This window comes from Lissotriton vulgaris, chromosome 3_2, assembly GCF_964263255.1.
Source record: "Lissotriton vulgaris chromosome 3_2, aLisVul1.2, whole genome shotgun sequence".
Lineage (NCBI taxonomy): Eukaryota > Metazoa > Chordata > Amphibia > Caudata > Salamandridae > Lissotriton > Lissotriton vulgaris.
The window spans coordinates 68062216-68081382 of record NC_141690.1 but is presented as its reverse complement, the minus strand read 5'-3'; the positions used below and the strand labels follow the sequence as shown (position 1 = coordinate 68081382).

The 19167-nt window shown below is 43.3% G+C and overlaps 1 protein-coding gene across 1 annotated transcript in view; it reads left to right on the top strand.

Annotated features, from left to right (window-relative positions):
• Nucleotides 1-19167, top strand: part of PI4K2B (phosphatidylinositol 4-kinase type 2 beta) — a 284818-nt gene that overhangs the window by 144394 nt on the left and 121257 nt on the right. The window contains exon 4 of the mRNA XM_086964014.1: nt 5391-5522. Within this exon, the coding sequence (XP_086820140.1) occupies nt 5391-5522 (132 nt within the window). The remainder of the gene's footprint in view (nt 1-5390; nt 5523-19167) is intronic.

Below are 19167 nucleotides of genomic sequence, written 5' to 3'. Positions count from 1 at the left end.
AAGTTTTTAAGATGCTGAAGCAAGTCCCCGCCAGCTTCTTGACTTGGGTCGAGAAAGTTAGATTCTCCTCGAACCACACACACCTAGATTCTTAGCCGAATTTCCCTTCAAATATGGCAAGAGGAATCCTGGAGGCCACAACGTCTTGCTGAAGTTGGTGGGCAATTTGCCATACAACAGGATCTCAGATTTCTCCTCATTACACTCAAGCTGTGCATGGGCCAGCCAGTGGAAGATGGGGGCTAGACACTGTTGAGCAGAGGAGACCAAAGCATCATCCCTTCCCCAAGAAAGCAGAAGCTGGGTGTCATCAGCGTAGGCTATCACCTTAGCCCCTCCGCTAAATATACCTGCGGGGTGACATAGATGTTAAACAAAAGGGGGCTAAGGGACGACCGCTGCGGGTCACCAGGGGCCACTGGCTGAGGTGCTGAAGCGCACGGTGGTAGCCAGACCTGCTGCGCCCGGCCATCCAGGAAGGACCTGAGCCAGCCCCAGGCAGAACCGGATATACCATTCTCCGAGAGACGAGCAAGAAGCAAGGAGTGGGGTGCTGCATCGAATGCTGCAGAGAGGTCCAGGATAACCAAAGCTGCCCTCCTGCTGGCATCCAAACACTCCCTGATTGCCTCAGAGACCTCCACCAATGCAGACTCCATACTATACGAAGCGCGAAATACCGACTAAGGGGGGTGCAGAAGACCCGCACCCTGACATACTCAGTAAGCTGTCTAGTAACCACCTTCTCACACACCTTTTGACAGACTAGGCAAAAGCGAGATAGGACATTATTTTCCAGGAGTCGGAGGGTCCAGTGAAGGCTTCTGTAATGGGGGAAGGACTTTTGCTTGTTTACAGTCTTTTGGCACAAGGGCGTCACGCTAAGATATATTAATCTGATTAACTTCAGGATTGATAATGTAAGCAGCTAATGCCTATAGTCTAGCAGCAAGAGTCTGAAGGCCAGCCCGATTTCAAACCTTTAAGAATTTTAAGGGTGCTTGGCAGGTCCACTGTCAAAAAAGGCAAGCAAAGTAAAAGGTAGAGCCAGCTGTAGGCCGGGCAGGGGGTCGAGAGGACACTGGGCCAATTACACCGGAGGAGAAACCTGCCTGAATGGAACAAATCATGTCCAAGAAGAACTTGGATAAAACATTGCATCAGTTCTCAGAAGCTGGAAACGAGCAAGTCTGAGCACTAAAGAAAAAATGTCTTTAGAGTTGTTATTGCCAGTGTTGTCTTTTTTGACTTGGTTGTGTTCATCTCAGCTCTTCTGTAGTGACCAGATGCTTTTAGTTTAGGCCCACTAAGTCGACTACAAAAGCCCACCACCTAGCACCATAATGATCAAAGTCGCTGTTGCTCCTGATGGTGATGTTCTGGTGACCCTGTGCCAGTCATTGGAGGTTAGTTCTGAATCCAGCCACCAACAGTTTAATCACTTGAGTCCAGCTCCCAGTAAAAAACCCAGCTAGTAGGATTTTTGTTTTGTTTAATACGACATGATAGACAAGTGACCCAGCACTCACTAGCTTAGTCTCGCAGTGCTTTAGTCTTTCAGAAACTTCTGCAATTTGCAGGTTGCCATCAAGCTTTTCTATTAATGGCGGCACCCCCAGGAGGTGCTGATCCAGCCTGCATCTGGTTCTTTAGTGTTCAGTGCTTACCACAATGAAAAATATCATCGCCTCTGGAACTGTAATAGCCAGGAAAATTATTCTAGTTGTTCAGGAATCCGGCACCTCCTTGAGCTAGGTTGTGAAGGTGGACTGCCTCCTGGCCCAATTTGGGCTGAAGACTGGAGGAGCTTACCATCCCTTTTCATGCCCTATGAGAGTCTCGGAAGGTGCATGCATGTCCTTATCAATATTGAAAAGTAATTAAGCAGTTCATTAATCAGACAATCCTGTTTTTGCTTCCCCTAAGCTTTGGTGATCTTGTAGCTTTTGAGAACTGTGAGTCCATTGATGTTTCACTTCTTATAATCATTTGGGTCGTGTGTAGGTGTTCCTAGGTAAGCATTCCTTCTCCAGGTCACATCAATGAGCGTGTCCCAGGTTTGGGCCCAGTCTATCAAGAGATGAGTAACTATGGAGGAGTTCCATTCTTAGATAGGACTGAGCAAACACTAGTGCCCAGTCCTTCTTTGTGTCCAGATGATGAAATAAACTAATAACTGATTGGGGGTTCTAGAATGTATACCTCTCTATTGGTCAAGGTGGCCTGCCAGAGCCAAAAAGTGGAATTGCAGAAAGCTCAGATCTTCAAGTTTGAGTATATGATAAAGAGAGAAAATCCACTAAAAACATTTCTACAAACATTGACAAGGGAATTTCTCCAAGTAAAAAGACAATCGAAATGACGAGTAAAATGGATAAGAGTAGCATGGTCGTCCTGAACGCTCCTTTTTTGGTGCATTTAGTGTCCCATTGTGAAATGTTGCCATTACGTGGACATTAGTACTAATTAATAAGTCCGCTCATGTCGTAGAAGGTAATAAAAGTGAACAAGCCACATTGTTGATAAAGGGAACAGTATGGATCGTTCCAGCATCCCAAGTGTGCTACAACAATTTCATACAGCCAGGCCACACTAATATCATGCTTATACCTGCATCTGTCTTGCTATCAGTGCGTCACGAACAAGACTAACAATAGTGCAGATGAGAGTTGAGTATTCATGATTAACATTTTATTGTAAATCCTATCTATCTACCTTCCATTTTCTGATCACATTTCAGCTAGACCTAACCCGCAAGCTCCCTACCTGGGAGAATTAACAGTAAAATAAATAAGGACAAAAAAAATGTAAATAGCCTTAGTGTGATTTCATGGGAGCCCAGCATCAACTGCGCATATGCCTCATATAGCTATGAGTTGCCGCATTCCTATCAGAGCCTTCCTTCTAATTATCCATGCTTGTCTTAAAAACTTAGCCATGAGGCAGACGAAAAGTGGACAGGGGTCTGATCTAAGAATGCGCAAGGCAACGTGATGCTCCTGTGTGCCTAATTGCAGACATACCGGTTTTAACCACTTTGCTTGTCAGGCATATTCCACACCTAGGGCAAAAATGACGTGGGCAATACTTTCTTTAGGGGCCTTGCAGCACAGACAGTCCTTGGGGGGATGGGTTACATCTGTGCCATTTAGCTAGGGTTTCATTAACAGGAAGTGTTCCAAACCTAAAATGGGTATATAAGAGCCTATCCAGCGGGCCTGAATTAAATCAAGATAGTGCTCCTAATGTCTTTCTTGCTTATGGAGAAAGAATTCTGCGGTCAATCTCGCCAAATTTGGGTTGCTGAATTCTTGCTGATCCACCCAATTCCAGGACGAGCTCTTGAGCACTTCCTTCGTCAGTGGATCCTGTTTGTCCCAATAAGCTCAAAGCCCTATGGCTGTCATCAATTTCCTGGCATTGGCATTCCAGCCCACTTTGCTACTTTTGTCCATCCTGATGACCTCTGAAATGGCTTCAGTATAAGGCAGAAGATCTTCAGTCTTCCTGGCACTGGCCCAAAAGAGCAAGGGACGCAGCTTTGCTACATCTCCTATGGAACGTTTGCCCATGTCGAGCATAAGGGGAGATTGGGGAACATACTTTGGCAATATCACCAATTCTCTAAGGAATTTGTGTTCAGATCTACAGAGTTCATTGGTCTTCTCCAAATCCCCACAACTCATACCCATACAAGGCTACGTTCACCGCCTTTGCTCCGTAGACCTGGAGGGCCGGCACAACCTGCCTGCTGTGCGAAAGTCTGTGTTCCTTCCCAAGTGAACCCGTTACCCTTTTGCATTTTTGCAAGATGGTTTTTCCAATGCATTTTGTCTCCGAGACTGATGCCAAGGTAATCAACAGTGTTCACTCATTCTAGAGGTTTCCTATCAAGCAGAAGACTGACCCTGAAAGACTTTGGGGGGGTTAAAGGCCATACATTTTGTTTTTGTTGTATTAATCACCAGCTCTCTTGCTACGCAGAAAAGTTGAAACCTGTTCAAAAGACATTGTAACCCCATTGTGGTCTTGGACACCAACAAGGTTTCATCTGCGAACAGTAGGGTTGGTACCTTAACCCTCACCATGCTCGGTGCATCTGCAGGTTCTTCTAGCGGAAAATTTACCACTCCATTCACATATAGTGAAAAAAAGGTGGGGGCCAGTACGCAGCCCTGTCTAATTCCCCTGTTCACAGGGGCACAGTCGGTCAACTGGCCCTGCGTCCCCCACCTGATCTGTGCGTAAGTATGTTCGTGCAGCCTAATTAGAAGATCAAGGATATACAAAGGAATCTCCAGGTCTTTGAGCACTGACCATAGTTGCCTCCTTGGAACTAGGTCAAAGGCAGTTTTTAGATCGATAAACGTTAATTATAGACTACCTTTGCTTATCACCACCTCTTTGCAGTAGATGGTCTGCAGCCGAAAGACCTGGTCAATTGTCCCTGTCCTGGTCCTGAAGCCGGCCTGGAACTGTAATAGAATGGCATGATGAATGGCCCAATGCAGAATTCTCTGCAACAAGACTCTGCTAAACACCTTCTGAAGGACATCGATCAGGCTTATGGGCACTTTGCTCCCTTTTTTAAATAAATTGGGACCACCTCTGCCCCTTTCCATGACTCGAGGGCCGGGGCTCTTTTTAATATTGCATTTGCCAGAAGAAGGATGTATCGGGCCAAGTAGGAATGACCGATAAAAACAAATCACCCGGCATGCCACCTGGGCCTGCTGCTCTGGACGGGACTATTCTTTCCGTTCTCAATTTCACCTCTGATAAAGAGCTCGTCGTCTCTATGATGTACTAAAGGGTATGTCATCTCTTCCAGGTATAAGCCCTCCTCAACTTAATAGAGCTTCCAAAAATGATCGTGCCAAACTTGGGCGGAGATATAGCTAGGAGGCGAAGGCACGCCCGATTTGCTACCCCAAGAGACCAAAATAGATTGCCGTCCTTTGCCGTGCTCGCTTCCCTTAATTGGTGGCAAGGAGAGTCATCCCATGTTTATATAAACCAATGCAAATGTGGTCCCATTTCCATCGTATTTGACTAAAGTACAGGAAACAGACGATTGTGAGTTTTATCCAGGGCAGTGGAACTGTATACTCTACCTGATGGGAGGGGATTGTTTCCAGTCTGTTCCATTGTAAACTGTTTTTGGGGAGTAGGACAGGAAGGATGTATGCATTTCATATTGAGATGCAGATTATGTAGCTAAGCATTTTATGTTTTAGCCAGGTTTGCTTTCCTATAAAGGCAAGTTTTAACATTAAGATTATCTAAAGAGTATCTCCAAGAGGAAACTGTATAGTTGTCACAGTATATAGGGTTACTGTAATTTCACATATTTGGTGAAAGTATTTGTAATTCTTTACTTTTATCTACAGGTTGTCAGACTTGTCAGTGAGACATTCCACTACAGTGCAATAGATCGTGCAAAATCAAGAGGTAAAAAATATGCATTGGAAAAAGTGCCAACAGTTGGTCGTAAGTTTCATCGAATAGGACTACCTCCAAAGGTATGTTGAGTGACATCAACTAGAAATAAATTGCATTGTTTCTTGTGTATGTTCACTTGGGGGCAGTAGGTTTTGAAAAATAACAACTTTACTCCACTCCAATCAGGAAATCGATCAAAATGTCCGCTTGTTCAGCAAAAGGTCAATGTTACTGGAGCAGGTATAAAGGTATTGTAGGTGCCACAGAATGGTCTTAAAAAAAGAGCAATCTGAACTTTTACTCTTAACCGTTCATTGCCCAAAATGTAATCTCGTTGTTTTGTTTTTGAAACGTTTGTGCACTTGGCAACGACTCTGGCTTGAGTTTTGAAAACTATTCCTGTGGCAGATTTGTGTGTTTCTTCAGGAAGGGGACCTTCACATGGCTATTTCCAGTTCCTTAGATTTCCCTTGAAGGGACTGTGGTGGGTGGAATTGGCAGTATCAACACTGCCACCTTAGGTACCTTCTATTTGGACTCTGCCCTTCTGGACAGTTACTACAAAGTAGATCAGCATCCAGTTCCAGCACAACCCACATTCCCCTCTCCTCTCTGAATGATCCAAACTTGAGCCAAGGTGGTTGTCAGTAAATATGCAGGACAATCACCAAGCACACAGACACTGGGGAAGCTCTGTGTGCTCGGGGATTGTCCTGCATATCTGCTGAGGCTTGTCTCTCCTGTCTGTTTGGGGTGTGGTAGGGAGGGGTACTGGGAGATGCAAATGAATTGTAATGCTGCTTAGCTGCTAAAACCATTAAAAGAAATGTAACAAATATAATATGGCAAGTCAATCTGAAAGAGACACGTTAGTGATAGATTCCTTACCTTAGAATATCCCCAAGCGTCAGACTGGATCCGGAAATTTTTGCGTAGCAATACCCCTGCACGTCGGTAGGCGTCGTCCGCGGCTCCGCGTCAGTCGTCTGCGTCATTTGCGCCGGAATGACGTCGTCGGAGTACTTAGACGCTGCCCATGCGTGCTGACGTCAGTTCTTTTTTTTTTTTTTTCGCGCCAGCTAGCGCAGATCCGGAAAAGCTCTACGCCTAGTCATTTTTTGACTAAACTTTTTGATCATTTCTTTAGTCGAGTCTTCGACTCTATCGGTGCCGGTAGGGATGCCCGGGTTCAAACCCTGCTCTAAGTGAGACCGACTGTCAGTTACCGACCCCCCATCGCCGGTGCCTGAAGTGTTTAGGCCTCGACCACGACGACCGCACCTGCTCCGACTTCTGGGCCCTGACATCTAAAGCTAGGCGGGAGCGGTCCCGCAAGCGACTCGAGCTCCGGCAGTCGGCCCGCGCCGTTCCAGGTCCCACGGGAGGTCGAGGGACCGGTCGCGGGGTCTGAGTCATCGCAGCTCCGGGAGTGGACATCGGTTGTCGGGATCCAAGTCCTCAGGTAGGTGGACTTGGACCCACCCCGACGCTCTCACGATGCGGCCGGGGGTTCGGGTGACACCACCCACACGGCTCCGGAGTCGCAAACGTCGCCGCCTGCCCCACATCTTCGGGTCCCTGGGCACGGCACGTCGCGTCGCCGGAGGAGATTGAGGCGTCTCCAGGGTCTCAGAAGCTCCTCTTCATCGGAGCGGTTCTAGACTCAGCGCAGTTTCGGGTTTATCCTCCGGAACAGCGGGTTCAGGATATTCAGGCTCTGATTCCAATCTTTCAGCCTTTATCCCGAGTCTCGGTCAGGTTGACGCTGCGGCTTCTGGAGCTGATGGCCTCCTGCATCCTTCTGGTGCATCACGCCCCGTGGCGGATGCGGGATCTGCAGTGGGACCTGAAGTTTCAGCGGGCCCAGCATCAGGGCAACTTGTCCGATCATGTCTTGATCTCGGAGGGCACTGCAAGACAGTTGCAGTGGTGGCTCACCGACCGCGATTGGGTCAGTGGCAGATCCCTCTCTCTACCCCACGCGTAGCACGTGGTTGTGACGGACGCGTCCCTCCAGGGATGGGGAGGCCACATGGGAGAGGCGTAGATCAGAGGCTCTGGTCTCCACCGGAGTCCCGGCTCGATATCAACCTGTAGTGTAGTTCCTATTTTCCCAATAGGCTCTGTGCATTGGAATAACATAACCAGCAGTGTAGACGTAGGACTGAGGTCTTCTAGGTCTCTACTGACTATGTTAGACTTAATTTAGGTTTGCGCCAGCTAGCTCAGAGGTCACTGGAAACTTTCTTGAATGAATAGGAAAGGATCAGCTTCCCTGGCTCAGACAAGAAGGGATTCAGCTTCCGACAACCATATAACATGACAACTTTGCTCCCTCAGAATAAGAGTAAATCTCTAGAGTCGTGTGAAAACAATAGACAGCTATTTCACTCAGTCAGATGTGCATTCTTAGTTTCACCAGAGTGCAGAGAATAGAGAGACGGGTGTTTTCAATAAAAGGTATTATTTATTGAGCAGTCTTCCTTTTCATGCAAGAGAAATGAATTGCCACGATTGCAATACTTAATGTAAAGTACGTACAGTACAAGGAGTATTATGAATTAATACTGTAAAAGCATTGATATGGTTTCTTAGCCATAAGACACTTTAAAATGGATAAAATCTATACTACATATATACATTGGCTAGCGTGCTCAACTGGTGCTTCTAAAATACGCCTACCCCGGTGTACCTGACCTAAGCCTAATACGTGGGAAGGAGTAAGTAAGTAGCCGTTTAAGTTAAGTTGGTTTTGCCAAGAATCTGACTCAAGACTTCTCTCTAAGGGTTTAGTCAGCACTGTACCTTGGGAATAGAATGTAGGAGGTCTGGTATCTCTCTCTCAGGACTCGATATCCCAGTCACCCGCAAGGGTAGGCTGGAAACGCAGGAGCTGGATTTTCTCGGCAGGAGAAAAGACAGCGTCTTTCTCAGCACGTCAAAGAGGAGGGGCAGCGTCCGTGGGCTTTTCGCGTCTGCTGGGCTCTCGGCAAGTAGATAGCTGCTCTGCTCCAAAACCACCACTGTGTGTTTGCTTAAGGCAACGTTGGTATATTTATACCTGAAAGGTGCCGAGTTTGACGTAAGGTTTGGACATAAGACGTCAATAAAGATGTCACTAAGAACTGGCCGTTCTTACAGTGCTCACAGGAGTTCTATTACAAAGCACATGGGGATTTCCCAGGTTGCTGGAGGTTTGCTGTGTTGAAAGAACTCGTTGTGCTTTCTAGGAATCTAAGGAAGCAGCTTTTGCCGTGCCTTGGACTGCAAGGGCGATTTACTGAAAAATGGATCTGATTCTTATGCCATTATAGGGATATTCTTGATTATAGCTGTACAAGGGCATAAAATGGCAATATTGATTCTGGTTCCTAGATAAAAACACAATACCCACTCCACGATCTAATGGCCATCATTACTAAAACTAAGCAATATTAAACATGTGAAAGTGCATGTGTATTCTAACCCACCCCAAAATACATTTTGAAATGGTGTATGCGAAATACACGAAAGATTATTGGTACTGTACGTTTTTTAAGCAGTGTAATCATTCAGTAAAAAAAAGGAAGCCTATATATTTAGCTGAACGATTTGCGAAAATTACACATGAAATGTCTCTAAGTACAGAAAAGAAGATCGAGACTATTTCATCACATATAAATGCAATTGCTTGTAAGTGTGCTAGAGGCTGAGGTAATATTTTGTCTCTAGAATTACTAAAAATAGAAGCTCTGTTCTTTATGAATAGTTCTACTGTAAGCAGAGTACATGTGCCAAAAAAAGGTAAATATTTTGGAATTTGGAAAAAATAATTTTGTTTTCAGGGGAAAAAATAGTTCCAAATGTTTTCAGTAGCTTTTGTTTATCAAAGCTGAAGGCCGAATTCAGAGTTCAGGGGAACGCTGTGTGTAGGTTTGCTTAAAAGTTATTCTTTCGGTTCAGGGGAGAACATTACTTCAGACAGATGTGCAAAAAAACAGTCTACAGCTTCAGGTGAAAGTTCGACCAAGGATGATAATGCTGTAACCGGGCAGTCGTGAGAATGATTGTTATCATCGGTGTCAGGATCAGCAATGCTCACAGAAGGTCGTACCTGGGTGATGTTGCTCTCATTTCTTGCTTCACTCCCACCTAATCGTAGTGGTGAAGTTTCAACTAATGCGGTCATCAGGATTGGTAACCGCTGGGGACAACACGATGCGTGAGCCGTTACAGGACTTAGCAAAGTATTGATATCCATTGGTACTGCTGATTGTAGTGTAAGACAGGTGTCCAACACGCATTCTTCTCCGCATAGCATACATCGAAGCACAGGTAAGATGCAGTTCTGCCATATAGGTCTGAATGAAAGAAACCAGGTCATATTCAGATCTCTTAGCCGGGCTAATCCAAGGACTTTAGTTATGCAGTCCCATTGTTGCTGGAGTCTTGTCTGCGTTTTGGCTTGCCATATCGGAGCAGAAGGGTCAAAAATAAAATTCCTGCTACGAGTCCCAAAAGTAGTGGTAGGCCGCCAAAGACCGAATGGACAAAATTGGGAAAGATGCCCAGGACTGCTTCGAAGGGTTTTAAGAGTCCCGAAAAAATTGTCTTAAATACATGTGCGATACCACTGGCATCTGACATATTTAGAATTTGGCTTAGCATTTCTACGAAATGCTCGGGGCAATTAGTTGATAAAAGTGTATGTATCTCTGCCGTTGTCCTTGCATCTTGAAGATCATACGTTTCTTTTGATGACGTAATAGGCACTGTTGTCTGTAAAAGCACAGACTTCATTCTGCTTAAAGTATCCATTCGTATAGAAGAGATATTCAAGGGAGGCCAAATCGTCGCCTCTGTATCAGTAGGGACATTTGGATACAATGCTTGCATACAGCAAGTGACCATGGAACTAACGCTTACGAGATATGCTTTCCCTGGCACCATGCCACAACAGCTGTGATCCGTTATTCGAACGTAACTCATGTTAGAAAGTTGTCTAAAGAATGGCTCTATTTGTGCTGCAGGTGTGCCGTGCTGGTGGCATGAAAGGTTATTTGAAGTCCCCTCACAGGCCCCATGTAAATTAATACCTTGGCACAGAAGTATACTGCTTAGTGATCGTTTACAATTATTACCACTAAGAAATACATTCTGGTTTTTGTCACTATAACATGTATGTGTGTAAGGTAATTTCCATGATGACTTAATGTACCCTTTACCCAACCTTTCATACTGGCCTGCTGGAATATACTCTTGCCATTTTTTAAATTGGAAAGTTGTTATCGGAATTGTGATTATTCCGTGTATTATCCATTCAATAACCGGTCTTTCTGACATTGTCAACTGTAATCTCTCAAGTTTTTCAATGCTCAGAATCGTATAGTCTGCTCCTTTTTGTGCCAAACTGATTTGTTTATCAGTAAGGTTAAAGATCGAGAACAATGACGTTGTGTTGATTAAACGCCAAGGCACATAGCCTGAACGCAGATTTTGCAACGCCCAGCCTAGCTGTACAATAGAACGTAATTGGGACTGACCATGTTGTAACATTAGTAAGTCCTGATCTATTATATCTATTGCAGATGATACAATACTGTCCAGTGAATATATTCTGACAGTCATTAACCCATTGTCCACAACAGAAAGTGATTTTTCCAAATTAATACGATCAATCGCTCGTATTTTCTCTGCTGTCTCAATTTGAGTCATTTACCAAGCTTCGTTGTACGCAGCGTATATATTGGCTGCTATGAAACGTTTTTGATGCTGTTTGCGTGGTCCCATTATGAAATCGCGCAAGTCAGCACTGTCTTTAAGTAAAGTCAAGTGTTGCTTAATTTCTGCCAATGTGGATGTTTATAGTCATTCAAGGCATAGTTTCCCTACACTGTATGTTTACTATCCCTGGATGTTGTCTCTGGTAGTATCTAGGGTCTGGTCTGGTCATTTTTAACCCCTGTATTTTGGTCAGGAATCTATCTTGACAGTTATTTGTGTATGTTGGCCAGATTAACCACTTTTTCCAATCGGGATGTGTTCTGTTTTGAAATAAAATTTGTGATACGTCTATCTCAATATCTGTGGTTGTATTATCAGGTATTGGCTTTGGAATAGACAGTTTGTTTAAGTCTTTCATCTTGGCTAGGCCAAGACAGTTAGTCTGTTGAATGGTATCATTCAAGAACATTATTTGTTATGGGATCATGCAGGCTCGAAATAATGCTTCAAAACTTTGGACTTGCCATTCTTTTGTACCCCAGATGGTTTTTGTTTCAATGTTGTTTTTCCTGAAATCAAAACCAAATGTAATCATTTCTACATAAAAATTTTCCGAATAAATCAATTTAGTATTTGTCAGCATGGTTTTTGTCCCTGTTTTATCTATCAGTTTGTAATAACATGTTTCTGCATCACTTGTGTTAAACTCTGAGAAGTATGGGAATTTCTCAAAGAATGTTTTCGAACTGCTTTTAGGTGGAGTTGCACAATGTTCCCATTGATTATATTTAAAAACATTTCTAGGTTGGGCAGATTTATGCAAGTAGTGGTGTGCCTAGTGGTTATAGCAATAAATGTGTTCATAGTTCGATGAACCCTGTAAATAATCATGTTCTGTAAAGTTTGCTGACATTACTAAATCTGACATCATATTATTTATACTTTCAAAGTCCCAATCATCAGAGAATGTACTTGGTTTTACAAAGTCACTTAATGAAACCTTAAACTGGTGAGGATATTTCAAGAGTTCGACCGGTCCATAGATTTCGTAATCCGTTTTGTCCCAAACTACCCCGCCGGGTATTGGAATGGCTGTGACATTCACTGATGATAGTTCTCTTTTCTCAATGTGAGATGACTTGTGTGGCTTTAGTACCAAGTTGATGTTCCGACTTGCTGTGTCCATTGTACTGTAATAAATTTTCCTAAAATTAGAACTCAGAGTAGGAATATGAGTACGCCTAATACAATCAAATTCAATCAATGGTGCATTCAGATAGGTTTCTTTGAGTTGATGAAAGAGTTCTGTTACTTTGTCTTTAAAAGTTTTTGTTGCTGGTGTTACTTCAGGGTCGCTTTGATCTTCAGAAAAGTTATCGAAATTGATGAAGTAGCCAGATGCAGTTCTGTCAATTGTTGGGCTTGCTTTTTCAATTTGTCTTTCATTAGCACAGTCTGAGGCTACATCGTTGTAGACTGGTGTTTCTTGACGAACTGTTTCAATTTGGATTTCAAGAGGCACAAGTTCCAAGGCATTGTTGCATAGTCCTTTTGTATTCACTGCAGGTTTATCAAATGGGATTAGTCTCTCAGTTTGATCCTCTTGGATTGTAGCAAATGTTGGTATTCTGCTATTTCTTGGGAGTCCACGGGCCTACTACTTATTATTGGCCAAATGATTGTGGTTTTTTCCAGGTCGATGGATACAACTCGGTTCTCCTTTTTGCCAGCAAGGGGCGGTAGTACAACTGATCTTGTTCCGTTGACAGCTAAGACAGGTGCTGCTTTTCTGTAAGAAGACCCAAATTCCTTCTTCACCGCTATCTTCTCTCTGACCAGATCCCCAATCTTTGGAATCCAGACAGGTCTTGCTGGGACAGCTGGTGTATCTTCAGTGGTTGTTGGCTGTTGTTTTAACTTTATGTTGCTCAGGGCTTTTCTTGTTTCATTTAAGTCCTGTAAAACAGCCAAACTATCTTTGATGTCAAAGCATTTTTTTTTATCTTCTACCACTGAAGTCGGACTATCTAAATCCTGAATATACATTCTAGTTCCGAACAATAGTTCGTGCGGGCTGAAACCTTTTAGAGAATTTCTTGGCAGATTGTTAAGACTACGTTGGACACTTATTAAATGCTGGACCCACCCATCACCCGAACCTAGTACCTTTGCCGTTATAGCTTGCCTTTATGTCTCGGCTTTTTTCTTTCCACAATCCCATTTCCCTCCGGATGGAAGGGACAAGAGTACCGCAACCCAATGCCCATGCTGGTCATGGCCTCCTTATAAGCTCGAGAGCTAAAAGCAGGACCCTGGTCAGAATGTAGCATGGCAATTGCGTATGTGCCGATAAAGACTCGCAAATCTTTTATAACCGTTCTGGCGTCAGCCGAGCGCTGGGGCCACATTTTTAAGTGAATCTAGTCTTAAAAGGAATTAATTGGACGCTGGATATTACGTATAGATAGCCTTATGCTAACTATAGAAATGGCCATGGCAATACTCCGGTTGGCTCGTTAGCGATCTCTGTTGCAGTCTGGACAGCTTTTTGCAAATTTATAATGTTGCAGGCTTATCTCGGCCACCAGTATTCTGATTGTAATTCTTTCAGAGATTCCTTGATCTGTTTGTGCCTCGGACCTTCACTCATGTGTGCGTCTGCTATTAATAAGACTCTCCTGTTCATGTTTGGAATTACTCTATCCCCCCCACTCCAGGGATTTGAGCAAAAGGAACGGAGTTTGTTTCAATTACGTATGTATAATTGAGTGGATAGTTCACGGGTAGTGCTGCACAGTTGCCTTTTGAAGACGTTTTTACCGCCAGCATGGTTTCCCCGTCCATGTATTTTTCTGAACGCTTTTTTGTGGCTACGGAAGCCTGTTTAGTTGCTTCCGCTGTGGCTGTATTAGCCAATGAATTCCCTGCAACGTGAACGCCATCACGTTGATGACTCCGAGTATGTATCACGTGAGTCTTCTGTAGTTCTTTCTGTAAAAGAACTACCTTTTCCCAAAGCATTTTATGCTTGATTGTGGCACCTGTCATCTTTGTAATTGTTTTGAACCCAGTTCTGCAAGTCATTATTGTAAGATTTTACGCAGAAATGCGAATTGCACACTATTAGTGTCTGGAATTCACGATCAGCTTTTTCAAGCGCCATCTTTAAAGATCTGATTTCAGCTCGCTGAGCCGAACAGTTTCTCAGTGATTCCGTTTGTTATTTTTGGTCTGAATTTACCGCAGAGCCAGCGACCTTTAACAATCGCGCAGGCTGCATTGTAGGATTTATCATCTACATTGTAATGCTGTAGAAATCTGTCCGTATAGATTATACAAGAGTACTGTTGGAGAGGCAGAATTTCGATTGGCAGAGGATATTCTTCATATTTCAAATCATTCAGTTTTTTCATGTTCGGGACAAAATAGTATGTCACGTCTTCTGCAGCAAGATAATTTTCCCACTGTATCCATTTTGGATACAGTGCAACCGTTTTTAGATTAACTGGGCTGAATAATGTCTCAAAGGCTGATTCTGCTGTAAAAAGTTATTCTTTTGCCTTGGGCTAGGGCTCTTTCTTTTGCTACAGCCGTCTGAACTGCCTGTACAGTATTTTCTGTAAGACTGAATTTTTTCTGCTTGTGTGTACACATGTGATTTGTAAGCTATTGGTACCGTTTCTCCCTCATTAGAGGTCAGGTACATGAATCCGCATCTTCCTGTGATGACTTGGATTACAAGGTTGCGTGTATTGTCGCGTGTTTCTAATTTTGTTTTAGCTAACATGTCTGTTTGCAGTGATCTCAACATTTCTGTGTGTTTCAGAGTCCAATTGATTGGTTTGAAATCAGGTTTTATTAATTCGTAGAGCGGTTGAACCCTCTCTGCATAATTTAGAATGTATGTTCTTCCGAAATTCAGGAAGCCTAGTATCGCTTGTAAGTTCTTCAGCGTTTTTGGTGCTTGGAGTGCAGCGCACTTCTCTAAGAAGTTGTCTGCTAGGCTTTTGCCTTCACTTGATAATTCATATCCTAAAAATAGGACAGTTAGATGGGCAATTCGTGACTTTTTAAAGTCAAATTTGTAACCCTCTGCTGCGAACCCCAGTATTATGGTGTTCACTCTTTTCAAGTGAGTATCCAAGTCGTCGTCTGTGAGATAGATGTCATCGACATAAGATAATGCCTCATCATCATACATTTGTAGTAACTCTTGCTGAGAATAATCCTGGGCTGTTCTCGAATCCCTGTGGGAGTCGACAGAAATTTTTCTGTGACCCCATTATTGAGAAAGCGGTTAAATACCTGCTTTCCGGTGCAATATTTTGACAAAAGAATCCATTAGAGATGTCTAATGTTGTTTTGTATTTTTTGAGAACTATGTTATTCATTAGTGGCGCACTGTGCGAATTTTGTACCGCAAATGTTTTGCAACATGAGTTAAGGTGTCTGTAGTCTAAGACTAGACAATAGGAATCGTCTGGTTTGGAGACGGGAAACAAAGGATTGTTCATCTGAGAGGTGCATGTTTCAATCACCCCTTGGTATTCAAGTTGATCTAAGATCTCCCTGACCTGTTTTTTTAGCTTCTTGCTTAATTGGGTACTGTCTTTGTGCAGTTGGTTGACTTTTTAACTGGATTTTGTGAGGAGAGTCCTCATCCCATCCTACATGATTCTTATATAATGCAGGTGCTTGAGCTACTCCCATTTTCTGGCATATATATATTTTCTATGTATTGGAATATGATTTGAGAAGGCAGGCAAAATCATTTCTTCGCCATGAGGGCACTCCCTGACAAATTCTGGTGGCCAGTCTTTTTCAGCTAATAGGATGTCATAGCCTTTTGAGAGGTTATCCCAAAACAGACCAGTTACCTGCCTAGTCTTATCTCCCTCTATACGCAATGTTATTTCGTATATTTTATGAGGTTCGCTAACTCTGGTATCTGCAGTTTCCACCTGAATGTATTCATTTGTGTCCACTGTCTCCAGATGATTCATCAGGATCTTGCGAGCTATGGTGCCTTCTGCTGCGCTGTCTAGCATTGTCTGTGCCCACTCTCCGTTTTTCAGCTGTGTCCTCAGTATTCTCGGCATGTTCGATTATTTTAATACTGGCTACCTTCTTTCTTGGAAATTGTAATTTTTTACTTTAAGCAGGTTCCTTGTCTTTAGACTTGACGTGCTCTTCCCTGTGTTCTGACCGTCCCCTTCTTTCCGATTTCTGCGAAAAAGATCGAGAGGGACGTGTATCAATATCTTTATCAGGCTTTTTCAAATTATCCCTATTTCTAAGGTTGTATCTTTTCTCAGAGGGCTCCCTTTGGGGAGACTTGTGTTCTCGATTCGGAATTCTTTCCCTCCGCCGAGGAGACCTTCCGCTGAACTGGAATCTTTTTTCTTTGGGAGTGAATTGTTTATTTCCATCCTAGCTCTTTTTTGGAGTGTTTAGATTATTTTTAATAAATATCTTTTCAGGATTTTCAAGTAGTTGGAGTTCTACCGGTTTCCCACCCAAACTATCTCTACCTAGTTCTTCATAGGATTTCTCTATGATTCTGGCAAGTTCAATTGGTCTGTCTGCTATATCTGTTTCTTTCAATTTTTGGCGGATCGCCACAGATGCTGCTTCTCCTTTTATGTTGGCTAATAATATAGCAGAGACCTGCTTGAAGTCTTTCAGTAATTTCTTACCAAGAGTTAAAGCAGGTTCTGGACCGTATTCATTTTGAATCTGTCTTTGCACATCTGGTATTACCGCCAGAGACGGAACACCATGTGTTTTTGTGTAAATGGAAGCAAAGACTGTGCCCCAAGTGTCAGTCCTCCACTTGTGGTGCGACCCCCATTGGAAGGCAGATAGTCAGAATTCTGTGTCTCACTAGGGGTAGTATTCGGGAATACTGCCTCTATTTGAGTTATTTTCTGTGCTAGCCAGAATGGAATGTGTTCCCGTTTTGCTGGTGTTTTACCAAGACATGACTGTATGTTCTGTGGTGTAATTTTATTTGTGTTCCCCTGATGAGGGGTCAGCTGTGGAATGTTAACAGCTGGTTGGACTGTTGCAGTCTGCATTACATATTGGACTAACTGTCTATGAATTTTAATTAGAAATTTTAGCTGGGCTAAAAGTTCCTTGTCTGACATTTTTTCGATGTCTGGATGTGGTGTGTAACTGGCTAGAACCGGCCACGTTGCTCCTGGTCTACCTAGTGAACGGAGCCTGGCGATGTGATCATTATGTTTTAGGGCGCCTTTAAACCAGAGCAGGTGCTCTTGGTAATTTAGTGGGATTTCCAACATCCTCGAAAGGAGTGTATTCATCCGGAGGTTCCTTTATTTTGTGATAGAGGTATTTGTGTGTTGTAGCGTTTGCCGCTGGAAAGTTTATCCATAAATAGAATACCTCTGTCTGCCGATATTCGTGTGCCTCTATCACGAAAATGACTGTACCACCTCGTGATGTCAGTCCGTTTTCTATAAGTTTTAAAGTTATAGTTTTTATGTTGTTGACCGGAATGAGGATAGCATTCTGGTCATTCTGTAGGAGACTCGTGTCATCCTCCATTAGGTGGGCTGCTAATCTAGCTGCTTCCCTTTCGTCTTCACTATCTGGCATTTTACTGGCAGAAAGGTTTTTTTTTTTTTTTTTTTTTTTTGTTGCAGATCAAGTTTCAAGGAAACAAAAGATTAGGTGCACAATATTTTGGAATACTGTATCCTTCAATGTTGACTAAACCAAAAACTCTACATAGGAATCTCTTCCTACTAAGTTCCGGCGGATTTTAACCTTTCACCCACTCCAGACGTTTATTGGAGTATTTACGGGAAAAAGGGTCTGCGTGAAAAAGCACGACTGAGTTACTCTAACGTCTTGCGTTAGTTTTATCGCCCTACCAAGCGTTGGGCGCCATGTAGTAGTGTAGTTCCTATTTTCCCAATAGGCTCTGCGCATTGGAATAACATAACCAGCAGTGTAGACTGAGGTCTTCTAGGTCTCTACTGACTATGTTAGACTTAATTTAGGTTTGCGCCAGCTAGATCAGAGGTCACTGGAAACTTTCTTGAATGAATAGGAAGGGATCAGCTTCCCTGGCCTAGTCAAGAAGGGATTCAGCTTCCAACAACCATATAACATGACAACTTTGCTCTCTCAGAATAAGAGTAAATCTCTAGAGTCGTGTGAAAACAATAGACCGCTATTTCACTAAGTCAGATGTGCATTCTTAGTTTCACCAGAGTGCAGAGAATAGAGAGACGGGCGTTTTCAATAAAAGGTATTATTTATTGAGCAGTCTTCCTTCTCATGCAAGAGAAATGAATTGCCACAATTACAATACTTAATATAAAGTACGTACAGTAAAAGGAGTATTATGAAATAATACTGTAAAAGCATTGATATGGTTTCTTAGCCATAAGACACTTTAAAATGGATAAAATATATACATACATATATACATTGGCTAGCGTGCTCAACTGGTGCTTCTAAAATACGCCTACCCCGGTGTACCTGACCTAAGCCTAATACGTGGGAAGGAGTGAGTAAGTAAGTAGCAGTTTAAGTTAAGTTGGTTTTGCCAAGAATCTGGCTCAAGAATTCTCTCTAAGGGTTTAGTCAGCACTGTACCTTGGGAATAGAATGTAGGAGGTCTGGTATCTCTCTCTCAGGACTCGATATCCCAGTCACCCGCAAGGGTAGGCTGGAAACGCAGGAGCTGGATTTTCTCGGCAGGAGAAAAGACAGCGTCTTTCTCAGCACGTCAAAGAGGAGGGGCAGCGTCCGTGGGCTTTTCGCGTCTGCTGGGCTCTCGGCAAGTAGATAGCTGCTCTGCTCCAAAACCACCACCGTGTGTTTGCTTAAGGCAACGTTGGTATATTTATACCTGAAAGGTGCCGAGTTTGACGTAAGGTTTGGACATAAGACGTCAATAAAGATGTCACTAAGAACTGGCCGTTCTTACAGTGCTCGCAGGAGTTCTATTACAAATCAAAACACGGCACATGGGGATTTCCCAGGTTG